At 40.0% G+C, this 25,296-nt stretch overlaps 1 protein-coding gene across 4 annotated transcripts in view; it reads right to left on the reverse strand.

Moving 5' to 3' along the window:
• SACS (sacsin molecular chaperone) overlaps positions 1 to 14,446 on the reverse strand; it is an 83,102-nt gene extending 68,656 nt beyond the window's left edge. For 2 of the 4 annotated variants that reach the window (XM_070240135.1, XM_070240136.1), the window contains exon 1: positions 2,540 to 3,062. In XM_070240135.1, the coding sequence (XP_070096236.1) occupies positions 2,540 to 2,559 (20 nt within the window). In that variant the 5' untranslated portion in view covers positions 2,560 to 3,062. Of the gene's footprint in view, positions 1 to 2,539; positions 3,063 to 14,102 lie in introns of those variants that run through there. The other 2 variants (XM_023621385.2, XM_070240132.1) reach the window with 2 other exon arrangements.
• Positions 14,447 to 25,296: the final 10,850 nt, after the last annotated feature.

Here is a 25,296-nt window from a genome sequence, read left to right on the forward strand (position 1 = left end):
CAATATCTGATCACCCTCAATATCTAATCAATTCTTCATCCCCCACACTCGATACCACATCACCCCAGCCTGCCTTCAGTAAGAATCCTATCAAGTCAGTTTAGCAGAAATCCCTCTGCCCTTGATGTCTCCTCTTATTAATTTTCCATCGCTTGATCCCCTCACTCTGCTCACTGGCTATAAATCCCCAGCTGTCTTTGCTGTATTTGGAGTTGCAATGGTCTTGATGCCTGTTGCAACAGTCCTGGATAAAATCTTCTTAACCATTTTAACAAGTGTCAGAATAATTTTATCTTTAACCAACCCTATGAGTTTGAGCAAGTGATATAACTTCAGTTTTCTCATCTATCAAATGAGACTCACGAGAGGATCTCTTAGGCACTGCCACGAGCCTGAATCAATCCCAAATATGCCAATCTCCTCAGCACACTGTAACTACAACTGTTTCCTCAGCATCCTAGGGGATAGTTTCCCCAAATCTGGTCCACCTCTCCATATCCCAGAATCTGCTGATGCTGCAGGGTCTTCCTGATGGCCGTGGAGAGGGAACCAGTCCCAAAGTGGCCTTCAACAAGTGTGATTAAGTCTCAACTTTTAGCTTAAATATTTAGATGGTATATTCAATAATATATCTGCTTTTATTTTAGCATAACATTTGATATTGCTTATCAGATAGCTAATTTAACTTCTTTTCCCAAAATATTTACATAAACCCAGTATCCCAGAAAGAGCCTGCGCGCTGATGCTGGGACTCCAAGCAAGCCTCCGCCACCCACACACGCGCCCCTGAGAACTCGCCACACAACCCGGAGCTCAAGGAGCCAAGACTGGATCCTTCTCAGCTTGAAAAGTTATTATGTTGCCCCAGGGAAAAGGAGACCAATCAAACTTTACATATTTGTGGTCTTAATAAGACAGGTTTTGACTGTCTTAATAAAAGTGTGTTTATAAAAATCATCTTAAGATTGATGCTTTGACTCTCAACCCATGGACTGTACGTGTTCATAAATGTTGCTATATCCAGCCACTCACATTTTAAGTTTAAGTAAATAAGCAAATAAGTGTTAAGTAAATAAGCAAGTAAGTTCTGAGGAAATTCTAAAATACCCAAACTCTATATAATTGGCAAAGATACACTCGAAGTTAATATACTTTTCCTAACTATAAACAGAATTTATCACCTAGTGATTGCAAAGCCAATCTAATCTTTTGTTTTTTTCAGCATCTGTTGGATGCCTCAATTCAATCCTGATTGTTGAAAACTTATACTTAGTGACAGCATCGACGATTCTATATAATCACTGCTCTTTAAAATAAATTTATAAATAAAACTATTTCTAACAAATCAGTCAACTGGGAAGTTGAATGAAAATGAGTTCACCTTTAATTTGCAAAGACATCTACTTTCAAAACTAATGGGAAAGTACTGTATGGAAGCACTTTACAAGGTAAAAAGGAAAAATCCACAGAAATACTGTGAGATAAGATGTATGATGATACATGAGTATATTTCTCTCATGTTAAAACAATTTAGCATCATAATCGTAAGAAAATTCATCTCAGATGACTTCTTATAATATTAGAAAACAGAAAATAACCAAAGATTCCAATTGGTAAATAAAAATCAAACCTCTTAAGTATTCTCAATACCCATGTACATTCACATATTTAAATAACAATCAGTCATAAAATTAACCCGGGTTTGCCAGGAGGAAGTTCTACTGAAAAAATTACACTTATTTCCTCTCTCTAAGGAATAAAAATTTTCAAAAGGTAAAAACAAATAATTGAGTTTTTTCAGTGTTTCAAATTTGAAAAGTCTTTTGGTCTGTTGATACCATTAGGTTACAAGATGCGAAGACTTACCTCGTCTCTATGGCACTAAAATCTCAGGTAACGAACATCCTATCTGAACATAGGAATTGAAATCAAGGAAAGTGTATTTTGTTATATCTTTAAGAAACAAAGAAGAGCGCATAGAAATTTAAGGAGTAATTATAAATATACATTAATCTTATAGTTTTACATAAATCCTCAAGCTTGTAAAATAAGAATACGTTCGTATAAGATAGCAACTAAATTTGAGGAAAGGAGCAAGCACCATCTTTTATCATCATAATTTAAAAAGGAAAAGCAGAGTGCTCACTCTCCTTTCTCAGGTCATTCAATAAAACTCCAAGTACTTCACAATTATTTATTGAATATTTTTGAAATAATCATATAGCCAGTGAGAAGCACTAAGACATACATTTGATGAAGGAGAAAACAGGATACATGCAGTCAACTGTCCATTACAACAGCCACACCAGGAGACAGAAAATCCAAAACCATCTGGACACACGTAAGGAATGGCTTTCGACCCACGGCTTGAAATGTCAATACACAATTCCAGTTAGAACTGAAGCGTCTACAGTTCACTCACTTCTGCCTCTAGGGAGCTCGCATTTGCTTCTGCCTACTTACATTTCATTTGGGAAAACCCAATAAGCCTTAAGATCTCAATGCAAATGGTTGTAATTTAAAACATTAACTCATTTACCTCTTATCCTTGGTCTCCATTGTCACTTCTGGAATACTTGTCTGCGAAAACCATGAAAATATTTTTCTTTCTTCTAAGTGTTCTGTTTGTGTTTCCTTTAAATGTGCACTCGAAGTTCAGGTCGGCCCAGCCGGTGAAAAGCCTGCTTTTCCCCTCAGTGTCCATTCATCATCTGACGTCCGAAAGCATTGCTGGGCTCTGTGTTTGTCTTCCTTCCAGTAGGACTCTCCAGCCTGAAAGCGGGTGCCCCCTTGGGTGACGCCTTCTGATCCAACAACCCACACAAGTTCTTAAGGTAAAATCGTACTGATTAGCTAGTGGTTTTTGGCTTTTCCCAAAAGTAAAAATAAGTTAATTTCCTCTGAGAATCCCTTGTATTTCTTTTTGAAGGCGGTGGGGGAAGATGCAGAACTTCTTGGCACCGCGTCTCTCACCCTCATCTCAGCAGATGTACGGTACTCGTTGGACAGCGCATTTCTTCTCGCTCTGGTGACACCTGCATCTTCGCATCACTTCTGTGGCCCTGAAAGAAAAATCAAGGAAGGGTAAAGGAAGGAGTAGAGAAAAGCGCTTGAAGTAAATGCACTGAAAATGTAATTCCTCGTGGAAGACAGCCATGGTTCTTAGCTCCAGTACGTTCTAATTATAAACTGCTGGTTGCACCACAGCCCTGCCAAATAGCACAGCATTTATCCCTTGCCTCACAACCAACAAACGCACATATGTAACCAGACATGGCAGTCTCTATAAATAAAAAACATGTCTACTTAATTTAGCTTCATGTTCTCACTCCCTTTGCATTGCTTCTCGCTCCTCTGTTTCTCTGGCTTCTTCCCAGTGAAGTATGTGCCTCACACGATGTGCCTTTTTTCAGGATCGATACCCTTAAATTCAAACCTACAACTTTACGCATAATATAACTGATGTTTGAAAGTAAAACATCTGCATCAGAAAAAGAAGAGAAAATGTGTCTATCAGAAAGTCTTTATTTTCCTAGTAATATTCTCAATAGCTATTGGAGCCTGCAACTGTCTAACACTTTAAGAAATAAACTAGAAAAAAAATGACAAGCTTTCACAACAATAATATGCTACAGAGACACGTGAGATCGAATTTTCTACATGTTCATACAACTATCACGGTTGTAAGTACTTCATAATTTTCAAGGTGCTCTCTTAGACATTATCACTTTTAACAGTTCTCTGAAGTAGACATAACAAGAGAGGTCGAATCGCTAATATGTTTAAAAAATTTGGACACAGGAAGGTAAGTAACTGAGCTTAAGCTCACTTAGCTAGGAAGAGATGGATGGAAACTGGAGAACCAGCTCCTAACTTCTGATTCTGTTTCTGTATCCAATGATGCTTCATTGTGGACAAAAGAGATGATAATCTAAGCTATACTTATAACTCTGTAGATTCTTGGATTCGTTAAACCCAGGAAAATAACCCAAAATTCACTGTAAACTCTTCCTCAAAAACACTTCCCCAGTAACTTGCCATGATAAAAACATTACTAGTCATCATGAGATTAATTGAAACAGACCAATCCAATTATTCTATAAATCATATATCACGAAATTTTGATCGCCATGTGTCAAGAATTAGAGTAATTTTAGATTTAAAATTAAAAATTAAGAATTAAAATTAAATTAAGGAATTATTATTTGCAAGAGAATGGAAGCCTTTTGTATGATGATGGATTTAAAAATTGGACTCTTCACTTTGAAATGTTTAGATTAACAGAAGTTCTGCATAATAAAGTGGAGTATTAGGATCAATTTCTTTATCTGTAAAACAAGAGGGTTGGAATAAGTGTTCTAAGTTATTAACGCCTCTAAAATTCTAGACAAGTATATATATTTTTAACTCATCAACAATTCTGAGAATAGGAGTTAATCCAAATATGTCTTTTAAATAAAAAATTTTTTGGCAATTGAAATGTCACTTTAAATATAGCCACAAAATATGTACTGTAGAACAGACGCAGGTTCTTTCCAGTTCTTGAGGAACCCAGCACTGCATCCTTGTCTAACAAGAGCTCCTGAACTCTCTCTCTCGTAATCCAACCTTTAAATTTGAATATCACTTCTATAATTGACATCTAACCCACAATTTAGAATTCCAAACTATTACTCCTTTTTTGGACACTGGAATATTTGTGTATGTGCATCTCTCGAGGACCTATCTTATTCTCTAATGGCTCAAAAATTACCCCTGTCACTGAACAACTGTACACAACAATGAGATTGTGCATGTGGGCGAGAGAAGGTGGGGCGTTGCCTGGACCATCAGTTCCCCAAACTATAGTCACTGATGAATCACTCTCATAATTTTTTTCATATTTGAGATATAACATACCACTTTGGGGATGTTTGGTCTCTTTGTGCAGCACCTGTTTGATTACTTACTTACCATTTTTCCTGAAATATTTTTCCTTAAATGTATTATAAGGAAAACTTTCCATCCCTACCATAAATGGAAACCCAGTACAATGCACCACAAACAGAGGGGAACTATAAAGATAAATAAAATGAATACAAAAGGAATCTTACTAAATTCTGGTTAGATACAAGTGCCCATGAAAAACACTGAGGCTTTGACCTGCTCTTTCTTCAATAAAAACGGGGATTAGTAAATTTATGGGGACATTTATAGCCTTTAATGATTTCATTCAGCGAGAAGAAAGGCTGAAAATTAAGTATCCATTTCAGGATTTAGAAAAAAGGGAATGGGGATAAATCCACAGAAAATAAAGATGAGAGTATAATTAATGAAGTAGAAAATAAAAATACAACGGAAAATATCAGCAAAAACAAAAGTTAGTTCTTTAAAAAGATTTATGAAATTGGCAAACTCATGGCAAGACTGATCAAGACAAAAGCAAAGAAGTCACCAAAAAAAGCAGTGTTAGGAATGCAAAATGGGATGCATCAGGAATTAAAAAGATAAGAGAACATTACAAAAGCTTTAAGATAATGATTTTGAAAATGGACAAATTCTTGGAAAAATATAAAGTACCAAAACTAATTCAAGAAATAAGTCAATCCTATTAAGTAGATCAATCACTGATATTTAAAATCTCCCCACAGAGAAAACATTAGGCTAGACGGTTTTACCGGTGAGTTGTACCAAACATTCAACAAACATGTAACTCTAGTACCTTACAGATTCTATCTGAGAACATGAAAACAGACTATATACCCAAATAATGTCATGAGGCTGATCATATTTCCAAACCTGATTATCTAAATCAGAGTGGAACAATATCAAAAAGGAAAGTTACTGGCCAATCTCATTCATGAATATAGATGCAAAAATTCCAAACACATATTAGCAAGATGGATCCAGCAGTGTACAATAAAGATAACACCTTATGACCAAATTGTTCTTTGTTTCTTTGTTTGAAATAGTACCCTTAATATTTATCATTTATTATCATAATAACTATTAATTAAAAATTAAGTACAGATGGAACAATAGAGTCTACATAATAAGGTTTTGAAAAAGAGGAAAGAAAGGAGAGGAAGGGACAGGACGGGTAGGGGAGGCAAGGAGAAAACGGCTTTGCAAAGCGGGTCATCTCTCACTGCAGGATCTCACTTTTTGGGTGCCTTCCCGAGGAGCACCATTCCCTCCCTGAACCCCAGTGGCCTCTCACTGTCATCAGGTCATGGTCCCACACCTTGTGAAACACTCCAGGAGGACTTCCTCCCCACATTCTGAAGTATTCCTTAGGGTTCCAAAGATCCACATGGCACCAGTAAACCTTTCTTAATTAATATGAAATTCTGCACGTGCTATTTAAATAATAGTACCTTACATTTGTGTGGTCCTTTACAATTATAGATCTTCCTCAACTTACTATGGGGTTACTTCTGGAGAAACCCATCATAAATTGAAAATATCACTAGGTTGAAAATGTATTTAACACACCTAACCTACTGAACATCATAGCTTAGCCTAGCCTATCTTAAACAGGCTCAGAACACTTACATTAGCCTATATTCGGGCAAAATCATCTAACACAAAGCCTATTTTATAATAAAGTGCTGAATATCTCATGTAATGTATTGAATACTGTACTGAAAGTGAAAAACAGAAGGGTTGTCTGGGCATAGAATGGTTGTAAGCCAATCGGTTGTCTATACCCTTGTGATCACATGACTGACCAGGAGCTGCGGCTGCCACTGCCCAGCATCACAGGAGACTGCATATCGCTACCCCGGGAAAGAGAGCAACATTCAAAATGTGAAGCGTGGTTTCTACTGAATGCTTATCGTCTACTGAATGCTTATCGCTTTCGCACGATCGTAAAGTCGACAAATCATTAAGTTGAACCATGGCAAGTTGGGGACCATCTGTACACACGCTGTTTCATGTGATCTTGAAGACGACTTTATAAAAGAGGCAGACCAGGTAGTTTCCTCATTTTACAGGTTAGGAAACTGAAGCTCAAAGAGGTTAAAAGACGTGCTCAGGCCATAAGGGCACAGAGAAGAGGAGAAAGTGACAAAATGCCCGGGGCCGGTCTATGGCAAGTTACCTAAATGTTAGTTTACAAAGATGTTAGTCTTGGTAAAATGGGGCTCTGCAGGCTCAGCGTAGAGTCGCATCACAGTGCCTCTGGGGGCGTGCCACGGCAAGGCCACACGGAGGACGTGACACAGCTCCAACTGCAGCTCCTGACGCTAGTTCAGGGATGTCTCCAAGAAACCAGACTGCTTCTCATACAGTAATAATGACATGTTTAGAGCACATCAACACTCACAAAGCATTTATCATATACTGTTTTATTTATTATCGTGATTACTTTGTACTAATCCAAGACTTTAAAAAGGCAAAAGAAATATTAAAATGTCTTTTTTTGATTCCCAATTCATGATTTCACACACAGATACATCTTTATTCAGTTCAACAAATATTCATTTCTTGGGTGCCATAGTTGAACATTCTAAACATGCACATATACGAACACATCTCTGCTTGTAATTAAATACATATTCAGTTATATTTGATTTTTATTATTTTAAACTACAAAAATGCTTTTTGTTCCCTACTGATTATATTATTAACATTATATAGGAATTTTATACTTATATATTTAATGCCTCTCTTGCATCTAAATCTTCATCTGATAATGCATACATTTTTGAGTGCTTCAATATATCACACACTTACTTTTACAAATCCTTGACAATGACATTGCATGGAAAACAAGCTAGTAGCTTTTTTATGGCATCTAACATGACTGAACAGCAGTCTAATGCAATTTTAAAAATAAGAAATGTGAGCATTCAAACTATCCAGACTAATAAATTTAAGAGAGTTCCTCAATAAGACAATCAAGTCAATCAGGATATAATAAGCCTGGCATATTTTTACTGCTTTCATGATAATTTTGTTTATATAGCTCATTAACACGGCCAAGAAAATTAGGATATCCTAAATTTTGTATACAGTTGGAATGCTATTGATAGTAAAATTAAAATACAGTATAGTAAGATATCTTGTAGAGGTATGGTATTTTTAACTTGTTAAAGTGATTTCATAGATATTATCTTTTTTCAATCTCATAACAGCCTGGTGATTTGGTAGGAAATTGTTAATTTCACTTTACAGATAAGGAAATTGGCATCCAGAGGAGTCAAGCAACATCCCACATGGGGACTTAAGCACCAGTCCTTCGACTCCCAGCTCTCACCTTAATCCCCGTTTTTGAGTGCCTGACCCTATAGAGGCACTCAAATATTATTTCCTTCTCTCCCCAGCCCTTCCCCAAAGGGAAGGAAAGCTGCTTTCACCATAGCATTTTGAGGGTAGTGTGGCATGATGGAGACCACGACTTGAGGATCATATATTCTCTCTGTGCCCAACTTTCCTTATCTGTAAAAGAAGGCTAGCTTGCTCTATCCATGTACAGGACCATGGTAAAGCCCAACTTGAACTACGTCTAAAAGTTCTTAGTAAACTGCAGATGGTTTTACAGATATTGGATGCCACTCTTTTTGCTCATGTAATATTCTTTAACACATGAAACGACATGAATATCATATTTTCTGTCCACTGATTCATGTCCTCCTCTCATGCATCGGGGGCCCAAACAATCACTCTCCGTAGTTGTGGTTAGGGAACAGGCCTGGACATCCATTCTCACCAGCCATGGAACCTGTTCACTTGGCTCTGAAACCTCAAGCTGCTGCCCATGGCTAATATAAGCACAGTGTGTCCATTCAGTGACCTCTTCGCCTTCCCAGCAAAAACATCCTATTTTGGCAACCTGGGCTTTCCCCGTAGTTGGTGGATTTGGCACTATATATGATCTCATTTAAGGAGTAGGAAAGAAACATGCCAGCTCCACTTACTCACGGAGGTGAAAATTTCTTTGAGTTATACCACTTGAACCAGAAACAGCCCAGAGACTCGGGGCTTCAATCAGGACCACTGCACAACTCACTGGTGATGTCCCCTTAACCAACAGCCGCCCTGTGGTGGAGGTAGGAGTGCAAAGATGAAGGGCTTCCCCAGGCAGAAGAAAACAGACTTCACCAGAAAGGAAGAGGACAAAGCAAACTTCCCAGGAACTAGCACACAGATGCCTGACTGTCACCCAAGGGATGAAAAGAAGAGTCTTTCATGCAGGGATGAGATAAAAATATAATCAGGAGCTACGCCCAGTACTTTAGCCTCTTCAATAGGATGTACTTTTTCTCTGTTTAAGAGGGTCTGTGAAATTTCAGAGCCACATCCTTTCTGCACAGTCTGAGATCTAGTAAAACCCCCTCCCTGTGGGGCGCCGGAGAAGCGAGGGCGTCTGGGACGCCCCTCTCCCTTGTCGCTGCTCTCGTACTGCAGCTTCTAGGCACGCCCTCTGCAGCTTCACCTATCACAATAGCTGTAGTTTCCCTAGAAACGGTCTTTTAACCCATTTATAGCAAAGAAGAGAGCTAGAATTGCCTTTGGCTATCTCCTGAAAATGGGATACACATTCATTTAAAAATGAGAATTTAAAAAAACATTATTTTCTATGATATTTGACCAAACAAATTCATAGACAGCTAAATCCTCTGTGCTATGGTGAAAATTTACCCTTGAAAGTCCCTAATATTACCAAAACAAGGAGCCAAATGCAGACAGACTTCAGGCCCACAGAAAGCCGCCACTGGAATTACCCTCAGAATAACCATCTCCTAATGTCAGAAGAAAACATGAGTCAGCAAAGATTTTAAAATGGCATCTTTGCAAAATGGAGAAGTCAGATTAATTCATCCTGTAAATCAATAGACAGAAACGTAAGGCATAGCAAGAACCGCGATGCACCAATGACGGAACCGCATTGGCACGAGCTGTTGTAGAAAAGGTCATGGTCACTACGGACATTGTTTGACCTTAAATATACATCCCTGTAATTGAATATGTACATAAATGCACCTTATAGAGCACCGAAAGTGAAGGTAAAGGTGAGTGATCCTTATCGGCTATGTGTGTGTATGTGTGTAATTAAAAATTTCCATGCAAAATGTATAACGTAAAAGATACTGTATTTCAAATTTAATAAGAAAAATACATCAATTATTCCTCAGTGCTCCAAATCTCTCCTGTGTTACACAACTCTTCCTGGTCTACTTTGCTGAAAGTTCCTCAAGAAGGTCTTATCCATCTTTGATGGCCCTTCCACGTCAGATTCAGGGCCATGGATACAGAAGGTACTCCAGAAAGAATGAATAATTGAGTCACTTTGGCCAACTTCCAGGTAATGAAAATACACATGTACTTTTACAGCTTAACTTGAATTGAGTTAATCCAGCCTCAGCATTCAGTCTGTCAACTAGCGGAGCTAACTGCCAGAAGCAGAGGTTGGGGGGGTTCGCACTGGAATAGAAGCTCCTCAGAGTTTTAGGTTTACCTTTAAAAGCTCAATTTATGTTCAAAGGTAAAATTTTACATAAAAATAATACAATACGTAGGTGAATTATATGGTATGTGAATTGTATCTTAATAAAGCTTTTTGAAAATAGATTATATGATTAAAATATATCTCATTTGATATTATCTCACTAATATCATTATTATCTGGCTTTTCGAAGGGAAAAATAGTATTCTTTCATTCACTAAAAGGCAACTTTTCTTTGGGGAGCCTGCCACGTAAAGCCATGCCCGAGGCTTTACTTACCATCATCTAATCTCTTTGGTGGGGACCATTAACCTATTTTCAGTCCCATCAGAGCTAGTAAGATGTAGAGCCAGTTTTCAAAACCAAGTTTATCTGACTCCAAATAAATATATTTAAAATGCTGGTTTTGGTTTTTTTTTCATTCATTAGCAGGGCCTCTGGGGAATACAAAGGGGAGCTGGATATACTACGTTCCTCAGGGTCAGAATTTTCTTAGGATAGTCACTTAGCTTAAAATTCAGTAAACAAAAAGACTAATAAATAAAACTAGTGAGGTGTTTGGCATATGATAGAAAATCGATAAAGATTGGATTAAATGTATGTTTTAAGCTTAAAAACCTAACAAATTAATATCCTCACGCTCAAAGTACTGTTATTTAATTCATCAATTAAGGTTCTGTTTACATAGGGTTGCCAGGTTTAGCAAACAAAAATATGCCTAGTGAAGTCTGAATTTCAAATAAAAAGATATTTTTTAGTGTATGTATGTCTTATGCAATATTTCCTGTATTTTATCTGGTAACCCCATTAGGACTTTTTTTTAATGGTTAAATTTATCACTGCGATTTAGAAAAGGAGAAGGTCTCAACCTCTGTTACTATGTAAGTGTACACAAATTGCAAGTACCTAAAAAATTCAAATACATACTCTTTAACACCTAGTACTTCAATGAAACAAGGAGATCTGTGAAGTTTAAATGGTCATCCATCGCGATATTAGGTGGCTGACAGGTTAAAATGCTGCAGTTTCAGAACATATGAAAAGGATATGTGGACAGCAGAGCCCCTGTTTTCTGGAATAGATGGCAGACTCATGGTCTAATCTAGAGCAGAATATTTACAATGAATGTTTGTCTGGATGTAATGTTGCTACAAGTGGAACATAGATTTCTCCTTACAAAACCTAGAACCAGCGTCTTGAGCTTCACCTTACCATGAACTCGAAGTGCCATGAGAGCGGATGCTCTGGTGTGGGTACCAGAGCTCAGGGTTTGCAATCTGACAGCTCACCAATGAAACTGAGATTAGATATCATCTAGTCAACCCCTTCTTTTCACAAATAAGAAATAGTTGGGGCTCTACTCTCTTTTAATCTTACATTTTATAACCTGCAAAATGGGGTTGCCTGTTTCATAAGGCTATTGTGAGAACGAAAAGAGACAACATATGTGAAAGCATACTATTTGATCGAGTAATTATTATAAACTGAGTACTCTCCCAAAGAGAGCTATGTGAATCATGTACCCAGGACTTGACGGAAATTCAAAGACTATCCTCTCCATACCTTTTATCTTGGAGACGAGGTTAAATGACTTTCCAACTAGCACAAGGAGAAGCCAAGGCTGAACTAGAGCCGCGGCCCTCGATCCCCAATCCAGGGCTTCTCCCAACTTCATGCACTCCCCTCAGGTACTGGCAAGACAGCTCCATCCTCGACCTTTAAATCTGACACAATGTGCCAAGTGTAGAGTTTAAGGAAAGCAAAGGTGGTAAGGAGAAAGACACATAAAATAGAAACTAAAATAGTAACAGGATTGGCAATACAAAGAGCAACTTGCCACCCAGGTTGTCCAAGATCAGAATAGCAAGGGGAACTGTTCTGATTTCCAGTTTGGCACCCTTTGCCTCAATCACATTTATCAGTCTGCACTTGGACTCACGGCAGGACAGTCAATACCATCAGCCCACTGCTGCCATCATAAAGATCCAATAGGAACCACACAAAGGGAGTTGGCCTTCCCTCCTCCCGTGGAGGGAACGTTCTTATGGCAACAGAACATGCCCATGGCAACATGGAAATATCAGCATGACTTTTATAGGTAAGAGATTGTTAGCAAGTACTGAATATATTTTTTGTACTTAATCAGAGTTGATTAAGATGCACTCAGCCAAAAGATCACTTCAAAATTCATTCCTTAGGTAAATGGTATAAGAAACTACTTTAGTCTACTTCCTCATGCACGAGTGGCTAGATAGCCAGGTGGATTGAGTAAGAAAATGACAAATCACCTGTGAAATAGCTACATTGTGCCAAGTACCACGCTAGGTACCTTCACATGCATTCCCTCACTTCAACCCTATGACACTTGTGTGAGCAATGACTGCCATCATCTCTAACATAGGAAGGAACAGAAGCTCACAGGAGTCAAGTGAATTTTCAGTGGCTGCAGAGCTGGGAGATGGCAGAGCTGAGATTTGAACCTATGGCTTCTGAGGGCAAAGCCAGCATAAAGGAACATCACATGAGATGTTTCTGATGTAAGCTAACCTTGATCTCAAAAAGCCATAACCTGGCTTTTCTTCCTATTATGTGAAGCACAGAAAACACCACATTAACCATGGAAAAGATCTTACAAACCAAGCAAGGTACAAGGAAAATATGTGAATGTGGAAAATCTGGCTGGGTTTGTTTGAAAGGGAAACTGAGGTGCCTTGATCTAGAGAGAAAAGGAGAAAATTGGCCAGCTGAAAAGTGAGGGAAGGTAAAGAAAGGATGAAGGGGACAGCCACAGAGGAAAGAGAAAAAAGGAACCGGGCGTCATTTGTCCACGGCATGAAGACTTCCACGCAAGATTAGGGAAAGAAAGCTGGTTAGTCGTAAGTAAAACCACTGGGACATATAACCATGCATTGACCTAGTATGTATCTTGTTATCAATGGGTAGCTTAAAAAACAACGTGGAAAATTTACTTTGCACGCGACAAATAACGTGGAATTAAGTGTCAATTACTTTTATCTGTTGGTGGAAAAATAAAGAGCTCCCCTTCAATGTAACTTCAGCGCATTGTGGGCTTGATAAACACATGGAATTAACCTGCATTCCACCTTTTACTTAAACGGAACAGGCTTCCATCCCTTACAGAGGAAAAAAATTAAAGCCAAAACAATTGACATGTTAGAAACAAATCCAGCATTCTTCACTGAGGTATTAACCTTGTTTTAAGAAAAAGGAGAGAGAGATTTTTGTTGTTAAAACTGGAATACTCTTTCTAAGAATTTCATGATCACTTATTAAAATAAAACTAAATAACCAAGTGTTAACTAAAAACAAAATTTTCCAATATTATTATATAAGATAACCATAATATATGAAATCACTTAAGGGCATGCTGTTTAAAATGAGGACAATTACTATAAATTAAACTATAAGCTACTTTTAGAATCCCACTTTATTATTCAACAGGGCTGTTGACCCCACGCTCTATATTACAGCAATAGCCCCATTGTGAACAAACACTGCAACCCAGGGTGGAAATTAACATGACAAAGCCGGTGGTCTGAGCATCCTGACCACCGTGGATCGCTCTAGTAACACGGCAGCTGGCGTCTCACGCACAAACCCGCAGGCTGCCAGCCCAGAGTCAAAACGTTAAAAAGAACCCATTACTCACAGCTGCACAGCACGTTCATGAAGACCCTCTGTCCTCCAACGGCGGCGGGTATCTCAGGAAAGTGGTCCACGACGTCCACAGACAACTGCAGTGACTGACCGACCTGGTTCCAGCCCAGCTTTCAGAGGATCGAACGACCAATCAAACCGCAGAGCCCGCTCATTTCTATGAGCTTCTTCATTTTCCCTTCTCGTTTGTTATCTAGCTGGATCCTCACATACTTGCTGGTAGCTGTCAGCATCGCATCTCCGCGCCTTTGTTTTCCTTTTGTCACATCAGCAGGTTCCCAGCGTGACTGCCACCGCAGCCGCACCGGGTCCAGGCCGACTGGATGCCGATGCCGCAGTCAGCAGCGCCCCACCCCCACCCAGAGGCCTTTTTTTTTCTTTTTAAAGAGACAGGACTATCATCGACCTCAGGTTTCAATAATGCTGCAAAAGGCAGCATGGTTGTTCAAGCTGATGGTGCAAAATAACACTAAGTGCATTTTCTATTCTCTTCAAATTGAGAAGATTAATTTTAGGAGGTAGGCATGGCTAATAAAAGATTGACTCTATTAAATAGTAGCTGTGTGACCTTAGACAAGTCACTCATGGGTCTCATTTACCCCGTTGAAAATGAAAAGTTGTGACCAGGCAATCATCAGTCTGGAAATCCTAAAATTTACTAAAATTAAACACAAAAGCATCAGCCACACACTCACTGATAAAATACAACTCATTATGTTTCATCGTAGGTTACTGCTCACAAAGGACTTCTGGTATTTAATTTGGATTTGAGTATGAGGTTCCAAATGTTTTAAAAAAGGCATTCCCTCAAAAGGCTTTATAAACTGTGAAATGCTGTACCGGTGTAAAATGCTCTAAGTTTTCACCATTACTGACAATTTAATAATAAAAATATTGTAGCAATAAGTCAAATAGAACTCTGCCTTCTTGCTTCCAACAAATGGGGCATGTGAGATACCAGCAGAGTCTGTTTTTGTGAGTGGCTCTTTCCCTGCTCGCCTAGGGTGCACCGCAGTCCTCTCAGAGTCTCCTGTAGAGCTGTCTGCCTCGCAGAACCAAATCGAGAACTGAAGCTTACCTGGACCTCCCGGAGCTTTGCAAACTCCAGCCTGAAAAAGCTAACCGATCTCTCCTGGGGAGACCAAAGGAGGCCCAAACGTCAGCACTCTCTTCAGAAGCAGAGCCACCTGCCTCTCTGCAGTACGGCCCTCCACAAGGCTGCCACTTAAGGCACCAAATCTAACGGCATTTCCTTCACATCCCAGACTCACAGATTCAGAGATATGTAATTTCCAGGAGATGGTAGGGAAATGTCTTGTTATAACAAAATCGCTATGTAATAAGTTTTTATCAAGGAGAGAGTGTCTTGAGAAGCCCTTTTCTCTGCATCTCACAATAGTGCAGTGTGGGTCACCAGCAGGCTGGCCCTTGGTGGCATGCCGGTCCCCTCCAGAAGCTCCCTCGATTCTAACAGCAACATTTATTTTGGTTGTCATCAAATGGAGTGAGCACATGTCCACAAAACAGCTCTCAGCTAGGCCCTGGGACTGAAGACACATCTTCCCTTTCCTGTTCACCTCACATGCTCATCTACTCATCACTTTGAACTATTAGAGCCTCACGGCGGCAGTTATAAACTGTAAATATTTTTAATTCCCCACTCCCCCCACCTGCCAAGGAAAGTGGGTCCCTTTGAAGATCATTTTGTTTTGTTCAAGCACCAGAAGCCTAGAGAAGAGCTGGATCATGCTGCCTAGGGTGCCGACCTAGGTAGAAACATCTCCAGGAGCGCAGAATCCTGGGTCTGAGAGGTTGGAGGAGGTGAGAGAGAGGGGAGAAAGAGTTGAAGTGTCTCTGTGGTGAGGGAAGCTTTTGGAAAAGAGATTTAGAAAGCGAATTTTGGCGAAGTCACACTGTGGGTTATACAATGTAATTCTGTCTTCAGTACCCTCAGTACCAAGAGAAAACCTTTAGTAAAAAATAATGCTGTTTCTCCTCCACGCTTTGCAGCTGGGTTTGGGATCCTTCTGCAGGTGACATACTGCTGAGTCACATTCAGCTCTGGGAGCGAGAAGACACATTTGGGTTCCAAAGGGACCGCGCAGGGTGAAGGTAGAGCTCTGCTATCTGGGCCGGAGATCTCCTGGGTGTGGACCACTCTGCGGGGTGGCCTCCTCTTCCTGATCCCTACTCCTAAGGAGAGTCCTGCATGTCCTCTAACTTCTCTCTCTCCTTGCGCCTCAGTATTGCCACCACCCAGAGGCAGGCTTTCTTCACGCCAGGCCTAAATGACTCCATTCCTTCTTTGTTGTCTATTAAAGACGTTCTGTATTCATCCAAGATGGCTCTTCAAACGGCTCCCTGCTTCCCAATGGCCCTTCCCAGTGTGTAATCAGGAAGATGGGTGATGGGCTTAGCCTGCCATCCACAGCCACACAGTTGCAACCAATTATACAGAGTCCCAGGGTCTTGTGCTGTCACTCATTTGGTGATATTTTTGCAATTAAATGACAAGACCTAGGTTTTTTTTCCTTAAATGACAGTTATTGTTTTATACTAATTAGAAAGGCAATGTGTATTTATTTTAGAAAACATGAGAAATAGAACCCATAACCCTAGCATCTGAAATGACGGCTCCTCAACTTTTGATATATAGGTCATATTTTTGTATATATTGTATCTGGTTTTCCTACTTAACGTTATACTGAGAACATTTTCCTCTTTCATCCTTTGAGAACATACTTTTTAATACCTGCATGATAACCCTTCTTACGGTTATACCATAATTTATTGAACCCATTCCCTACTGTTGGACTTTTAGGTTGATGTATATTGTTTTCAGAAAGGTTATACCATTTTACCCACCCACTCACACTGCATAAAAGTGCCCAGTGAAATATTGGTTATGCAGAAGTACTTCGTATTGGAGAGTTGGAAGTATCAATACCTTCACGAGCATGGCACCTGACAGGCCTTTTTACTGTCTCAATCATTTACATGTTTATATGTGGCTTTACACACGTTCTGAAGGCGTCTTCATGTGCAGCACAAGCCCCTGACCCCTGCCACTGTCCAGATGCACAAGCACGCTCCATAAACCACATGAGTTCAGTTAAATTCATGGTATTATTTATGGTATTTGAACATTGTTGCCAAAAGATTTACACTTTGTCCTAAAAAGGTTAAGAAGCCAAAGGTTTCTGGATAATTAGTGAATCACAAATCTCCCGTGTTCTGTCAAAGATTGACTGTTAACGCACACAGGTTAGAGCTCAACACACCCTCACCTCCCCTTAAGCTGGCCCTGGAACATGGCGGAAGAAAGTGTTGGCTAGCGCCATTCTGCCCAGAACCGTGAAGGCTTGGCTGGAGGTGTGAGTCTTTCACGTCTGTCCAGGGCTTTTAAAGAGCTGGCACTGCTAACTCTCTGGCTTCTTCTCCTGGAGGACTCCCAGCTGTTAGTCTTGCCCATAGCCCACTCTTCCTTCCCAGCCACGTCATGTGGCCTAACCTCTCTTCCCATGTGGCCTGGAGACCACGTGCCTTCATGGCCCTCTTCCACAAAGTTGTATAATTTCCAGATTTGTATCACCTCAGAAATGGCTACTGTTCAACCTGAGAGATGTCAGCTCAATCTCAGCATCTACTTGTAATTCTGGGGCATCTTTGTCACAGATTCTGTTAACTCACCTGTGTACCGTGCCATGCTCTCTCAATCTCAATAACTACCTGTGGCAGTTTAGTAGGGCAGACATGGATTCAATCCCTATACACCAGGAAATGTGCAGTCCAGTCACCCATGCTTTTTGACCTTGAGTTTCTTCATCTGTGAAATGGTACCCCTCTTAATCACCAGAGAGGACTCTGGGCTCTTATCAGCCCAGAGGAATCGACATAACAAACCTTGCTAAAGTGACGCTTATGTCCCATTAGTTTGCTCATATATTTACTTTCCCACAGTTTGCTCCCCCTAAAAGCCTAAATCCCTTCTCCTCTGTCTTGGGCCATCTCTACAAATTTATCATTCTTTGTTAAGATCCTATATAGGCCCCAAACTCTAACCACCCCTTTGAGTTACTACTCATCATTGAGTTTCTCTGGTGTGTATGCACATTGCACACATTATTAAAATTTGTATGCTTTTCTCTTGTTAATCTATCTTCTGTCAGTTTAATTTCCAGGATCCTAGTCCTAGAAGGGTAGAGGAAAAAGGTTTTTCTTCCTCCCCTGCGGTTACAGACTTGCCATTGGTTCCCTGAACTATTTCCTAAGCAGTCAGTCCCCAGAGCTTGGCTCTGACTTCACAGTCCCTGCAGTTTTCTGGTACTGAGCGATTGCAGAATAACTGGACTTCTGCGGCATAGTCACACAGACGTATAGACGAAGACCATCATGACACAGCTTCCTAGGAAGGAGCTTTCTGTACAAAGCCAAATCATGTTCCTTTGGTCCCTGCTTCACAATTATCACGCTGTTACAATGAAGACTTGCGAACTTTGTACATCTTCATTACAATGAACCTACTTCTGCTGCACAACGCAGTGTAGGCAAAATCACAACCCATTTCTAAGGCGATGCATGAAGCCACCCTTGTCACCTAAAAAAAAGTGCACACCCATTTACAGGATCATCAACCAACTAGAAAAGGAATGCTCTTATCAATAACCCAAACCTCCCTGAGGCTACAAAACAAAACAGAGTCTATACAGCTAGGGGTTGTACAGCCTTCCAGCTCCAGCATTTAAAAAAAAACTTGAAAAATAGACTTTTTTTCTTTTTTTTTTTGAGGAAGATTAGCCCTCACCTAACATCTGCTGCCAATCTTTCTCTTTTTGCTGAGGAAGACTGGCCCTGAGCTAACATCCATGCCCATCTTCCTCTACTTTATGTGTGGGACGCCTGCCACAGCATGACTTGCTGAGTGGTGCCATGTCTGCACTGGGGATCGGAACCGCTGAACCCCAGGCCGCCAAAGTGGAACTTGAGAACTTAACCACTGTGCCACGGGGCCGACCTCAGATCGTTTTAAAATGTACAAAATTGACCATAATCCTGCCTCTCAGAAAAACACTGTGGCGTTTTACTGAGTGTAATCACTCAGATTTACTGAGTGTAAATCACTCCAGGATATTTCCTAGGCATGTGTGTGCTTCCACAACTAGTTATTTATTTGTTGCATGCCCTCTGGGTAAGGCCCTGTGCCACCCATGGCAGTAAACAAGCAGGCAGGGGCCCTGACACGTGGGGCTCACCTTTTAGTAGGGAGAGACCAAATATACTCAAATAAACATATATGCCAAGTGGGAAAACAAATGTTATGAAGAAAATTACGCAGTGCAAGAAGATAGTGGTGGCTTTGGGGAGGTGCTATTTTAGACAGAAACTGAGTTCTATCAAAAATTATTTACTGGACATTTATCACATGCAAGGCTTATAAAATATAGAGTTTTCAGGTTTAGAACCAGAGTTATGATTCTTAATTTAATGAGATTAAAGCCGACAAAAATCAAATACAAAAATAGCCACTCTTAACATTTTCAATATTTCTTTCTTTTTGTTTTTCTCTAACACTCAATATGTTTAAGTTTATTTTTAATTACAAAAGTACATATAATTTCATTCTTCTTATAAATGACTCAAACACTACAGGTAAAACGAGTCTTCCTTTATAATCAGCACGTCCCGCATTTCTTATCTCAGAATAAGTAACCATTCTCATAGAGCATGTCTCCTTCTAGAGCAAATCTAGATCTTTCCAATAACGCATATTCATGAAAACATAGCAACATATTGTACTAAATCTTCAAAGGAACATAAATTAGACTTTCCTTTCCACAACTTGCTTTTTCACCTAATAATTTCTCAGTAAATATTCTTGTATTTCCATGCCAGTACGCCATTCTTTCTAACCATTGCGTCGTATTCCATATTAGGACACATCAGTGTATTTAACTCTTCCTTCTTGATAGATATTAAGGTTATTTCCAATTTGCTTTATTAAAAAATCAGTCTGTATTTGCCTTTTTTACACCCATGTGACTATTTTCCTAGGCCAGGTAACATGAAGTGGAATTGTTAGATCATAGGATTTAAAATTTAATATATACTGTCTAATGATTGTATTCATTTATAGTGCTTGTTTTGGTATAAAATTCCACCAGAAGTGTGTCCTTTGCAAAATTAGAGCCACAATGTGCTTATTGTCTAAGATTGCATTTTCTTCCACATGAAAAAACTGTATGAACATTTTTCATGTATTTAAGTGTCCTTTTAAAAGAAAATGTTTAATAGAGGCAAATTATTCCATCTCATTAGTTGTATTACAATGTTTTTGTCAATTTCTCTACTGTTGTATATTTCTGATATATCCAAATGCAGCCACAAATCTTTGTATGCATTTGGCATAATTTCCTTACGTTACGTTTTTTGAAGTTAATACCGACCAGAAAGGGTGGATGTGTTTAAAGCATCTTACACAAGAGTTGCCAAATTGCCCTTCAGAAACACTTTACCAGTTAACATTCCCACCAGCAGAGGGGGAGAATAACCACATTCATTTTTAGATGAGCATCCCAGGTGCTCTTCAGGATTTACTAGTATGAGGAAGTCACAAAGGACTTTCTGAAGATGCCAAATCCCCCACATGGAAGGGGATTTGCACCACAATGTGGGGCAATGTGGCAGAACGGATAAGAGAATGTGCTGACTGTGTTCAAACCCTGGCTTCCCACTTACCAGTGTGGGACCTGGAAACCTGACTTCTTGTCTTCATGCCTCGGCTTCCTCGAATGTAAAACTGGGATGATAATAACACCCTATTCCATATTTGCATGGACTAAATGAGCCTGTGTACATCAAGATTCTGCACAGCACCTGGCTCTGCTCTCCCATAAATATTAGCAAGAAATTATTATATCACTGATGTTTCCTGTGTTCTGTGTTCTATATCACTGATGTTCAATGTCAGCAGCGTAAAGACTGGTATTCATTTATTCAACACGTCTATTGAGTACTGTCTATGAACCAGACACTGAGATAAGTAAGGTAGACAGGTAGGGGTTCAGAATATGTCACTCCAAATTATGGCTCTTTGGCATATTGATTATTTTAAATTAAAGTTACTTGAGAAACAGCCAGTGCAAGAAGGACACTCTGACTTTCCTTTACCCTCCTGAAATCAGGCAATAAATCTCCCATGTGAAAGGAGCCCTGCTTGAACCAGGAAGCTGGAAGGCCTCATTATCATCAGAGACAGAGAATTTAGGGCCAAGAAAGTGTATAAACAAAACTTGTGACTTCTTCTCCAATTTACTACCCCAAGCCCAGACCCCTTTGTCTTGTCAATTCACAAATGTATTGTTTCGTTGTCTAAAAGATATAAAAGCTCCCTGCTTTGGTCGCTTCTTTGAGTCTCATATTTTTATGGGACTCCCATACATACAAATTAAATTTGTTTTTCTCATGTCAATCTGTTTTATGTCAATTTAGTTATTAGACCAGCCAAAGAACCTAGAAGGGAATATGGGAAAATTTTTCCGTCCCTACAAGCAGTATGCTTGCCCATGTGACAAATTTATTTGAGAATTTATTAGGAAGGCCGTCTACTAAAAAGGTTCTTTTTCTCGTGAGCAAGAGCAATTATGTATGCACATGCATTTGCCTTTTTGCTTTCGTTCTTGGGAAGTTCAAAGAAAAATTTAATGTTCAATTATAGTAATACTGATACTATTGGTTTATGGATTCAGTATGTTGATTTCTTATTATAATGCATTTTTCACTTTTCATTTCCCTATCGTTGGCCTTGCTTGGGTAGGTTTTTTATAGATATACAACCACATAGTTTTACTTCAGCACCTGTACATTCTAAGTAAGAAGTCTTGTCATTTAAACAGATATAGAGGCTCCAGAAAAAGAGTGAAAAACAGAAAGTTTAACAAAAGTACAAAGAATATGAAACAAGAGGAGACAAGACCAATTTTTGTGAGGCATGTCTATGTAAGTCTGGAAAAGACAAGAAAGGGGGAGGGGCTTGAAACTCTCCAACGTTTTGTTTCTTGGGTCCTAAGCAAGTTTAAGTGGAGGAAGTTGATTTTAAGAAGGAATGCAAACTAGCATTTGTTTTTGCATCCACAGCGTTTCAGGCACTGTGTTGGTTACTCTAATGCTTTTCTTAATCTTCACAAAAATAGTCCCCCAGTAGAGGGAGAAGCCGATGTCCAGAGTGGTTCACTCCCGGCTCTCTGTGGTTGCCACCCTCCTTCTCAGTAAGGAGCAAGCACAGTGGAATCCCACATCCTTTGTCCACTTGTCCTCTACTCCATGGCTGGGTGAGAAGAAAGACGAGTGAAGGGCTGTCTCCAAGAGACCTGAAACTGAGTGATTCTTTTGTTGCTTTACAAGCAGTGGGATGTATAATACTTTTTTATGAAGAATGTGGAGAAATGTAGATCTCATATCAGAATACGGCAATATAGGACATAAAAATGTACACACTGTGGTCCATAAAGCCCTCACCTAGAGTTTACCCTGAATAATTTAACAAAACTCTATAGGCATAAAGATATTTTCACAACTTTATCTGTATTCAGTATAACTTAAATGAGCATAAACTATGAAATAATACAGTCATAAAAACTAAATAAAAGAGAAACCAAGGTCAGCTAATAATTTGCAAGTCCCAGTGCCAAAAGAAAACATCAGGCACCTTTTTCAAAATTGTTAAGAATCTCAAGATGGTGACAACACAGCATTAAACCTCTCATGGAGCCCTTCTGAACAAGGGATCCCGTGGGGCTTCATGAAGCTGGCCCTGATAGAAACATAGAAAATGTTTACAGTATGTTAAATGGGAAACAGAATGCATGAAGTAAATGCACTGTGATTAAAATTACATAGAACATATACGCACATGCAAAAAGGCTGGGAATTAACTCCAGATAATCAAAATAGTTGTTATGGTGGTAAGATCATGGACTTTTAGCCAAATCTTCCATAATATTTTCATTATATAATTTTTGGTATAAAAGTGTTCTTAATAAAGCAGACGAGATAGGAATCCATGTCTATAGAAACAGGATAATGAATGATAAGGTGCGTGTTCTTTGCAGAACTGATTGTCTCCTGTGACAGTTTCCCTGCCATCCCTACTCAGGTCACCCCAGTGTGGCCAGAGGTCAAAGGAAGAGGCCTCATCTGGGCGCCATTCTGCATATGGCCGCCGTGTTGATGAGCATAGTTGTTTCCGGGCTATCTTGGTCATCAAGAGCCTCCCTGGTCCGGGTATATATCTGAAACGTTACCCAAAGGGATCTTTTCACTCAGGTCCAGTAAGACAACAAAAAGAACCAGTTGAGAATGACTAGGCACAAACTGTGAAATCAATTAAGTAGTTGGTATAAGATATAAACTTGACATCTCAGGAAAATGTCTCAGTCCTGGTCCTGACCCTCCTGGCATGGTGCTGTTGAGTGATCTTCCCTGTGTCTTGCGTGGTTCTGTGCCCTATATCATCCGCATCCAGGCTTCTCCATACGGCAGGTGCCTTTGGTGTCTGCAGTCACACAAGCTGACAATTAGAGAGTACAGTGATGGCTCCCAGGCTGGGTGAGCTGTGAGCAGTGCTGCTGCCACACACAGGATGTGAACAGGGCCTGAGAGCCAGCCCAGCCTCTTGCCTAGAGCGTTCCCCAAGAATGAGCAAAGCCAGGGAGGAAAAACAAATATGCAGTCTGTTGGGAGGGTTGTAAAACAAGACTGAATGGTGCGTGAAGCTGTGGGGCACGTGTTTTTGCCAGGTAGCAAGGCCGGTAACCTCGGGGATTCGCTCAACAAGCCTTTGGTCTGGGGTGAGTGGGGTCGGTGTTTCAGACCAGACACGCCTGCCCCTGAGCATTCTGCAGGACGGCTTTCTCCTCAGATGTTGGCCTTCCCGTGCTTTAAGAGCCTACGAACATAGGAACTGTCAACAGCTACACAGTTAGAGCCTTATTTGGACTTTGTAGGTGAATAATTCTTACCACAGGACACTTCACAAGGTGAACCCAACTCAACCAACTGTGTGGACCCAGCCCAGCTGCTTCCTAACAGCTGACAGTGTGCTCACTGCTCTGTCCAGTCAGAAGTATTAGCAAGCTTGCCCAAGGTCAACCAGAGAGTTCTGACTCTACTCTGTGCAAATTGAATCCATCAAAATCAGCCACCATCTCTGCACACTCGATTTTGGACACTGTCTCACCTCTCAGAACACGGCCTCATGTTCTTCTTTAATGACAGTTTATGGAATTTTCCCATTCTCTTCCCCTGCCGTGGGTACCCCTTAAGTGAGCCATTCGAGATCTATTTAGGCTCTCTGCCTCCACACTGCCAGTACACATCCGGCTGACCAAGGTGAGCCATAGCCAGCTGAACAGCCACCACGGAAGGCTGGCTCCTCTCCAGCCCTCTCTCCTCCACCATCTTCTCATACGGCACATGGATGTCCCTCCCTGATAAAACTGGTTGGCTATTCATGGGAGCCACTACAGATCTCACAGCCACATTCTAAAAACACTTTCCAATTATCTTCAGTTAGGTCTAAAGTCACATAATTGCATTTTTCCACCTTTCGTTAAGAAACTGCTAAAGCAGAAACAGGGTAACTTTCTATTACACATTTTTTAAAAATTTTTGTATATCTCACTTTAGGTTTGTTTAGGTTTACTATTGTAAAATCATGGAATCACAAATCTGCACAACCAGAAGGACCTACAACTAGAATCTACAACTACATACTGAGGGGCTTTCCAGAGAGGAAGAAGAAGAAGAAGAAAAGAAGGTTGGCAACAGAGGTTAGCTCAGGTGCCAATCTTTAAAAAAAAAAAAAAAAAGAATCACAAATCTCCTAATTTTATAGACACAAAATGAGGCACAGGTGACTTCCTAAGGGTAATAAGCTAATAAGGGTCAAATAATAAGTATCCACAGAGCTCTAATCAGAATCTGCATCTCATGATTCCTAGTCCAGGACATTTGTCTTTCATTCCTCCAGGATGCGCCCATCACCCACTGTCCTGCAGTGAAACAGACAATGTTACACGTTCATTGTAACTTCTATCACGCAGAGATACCCAAAACATACAACAGTATTCCTGTAGTTGTTTTTAAGCTGAGCCATGGTTTTCAGTCATGAACATTTTTAAACGCAATTG

Source organism: Equus caballus, chromosome 17 (genome assembly GCF_041296265.1).
Source record: "Equus caballus isolate H_3958 breed thoroughbred chromosome 17, TB-T2T, whole genome shotgun sequence".
NCBI lineage: Eukaryota > Metazoa > Chordata > Mammalia > Perissodactyla > Equidae > Equus > Equus caballus.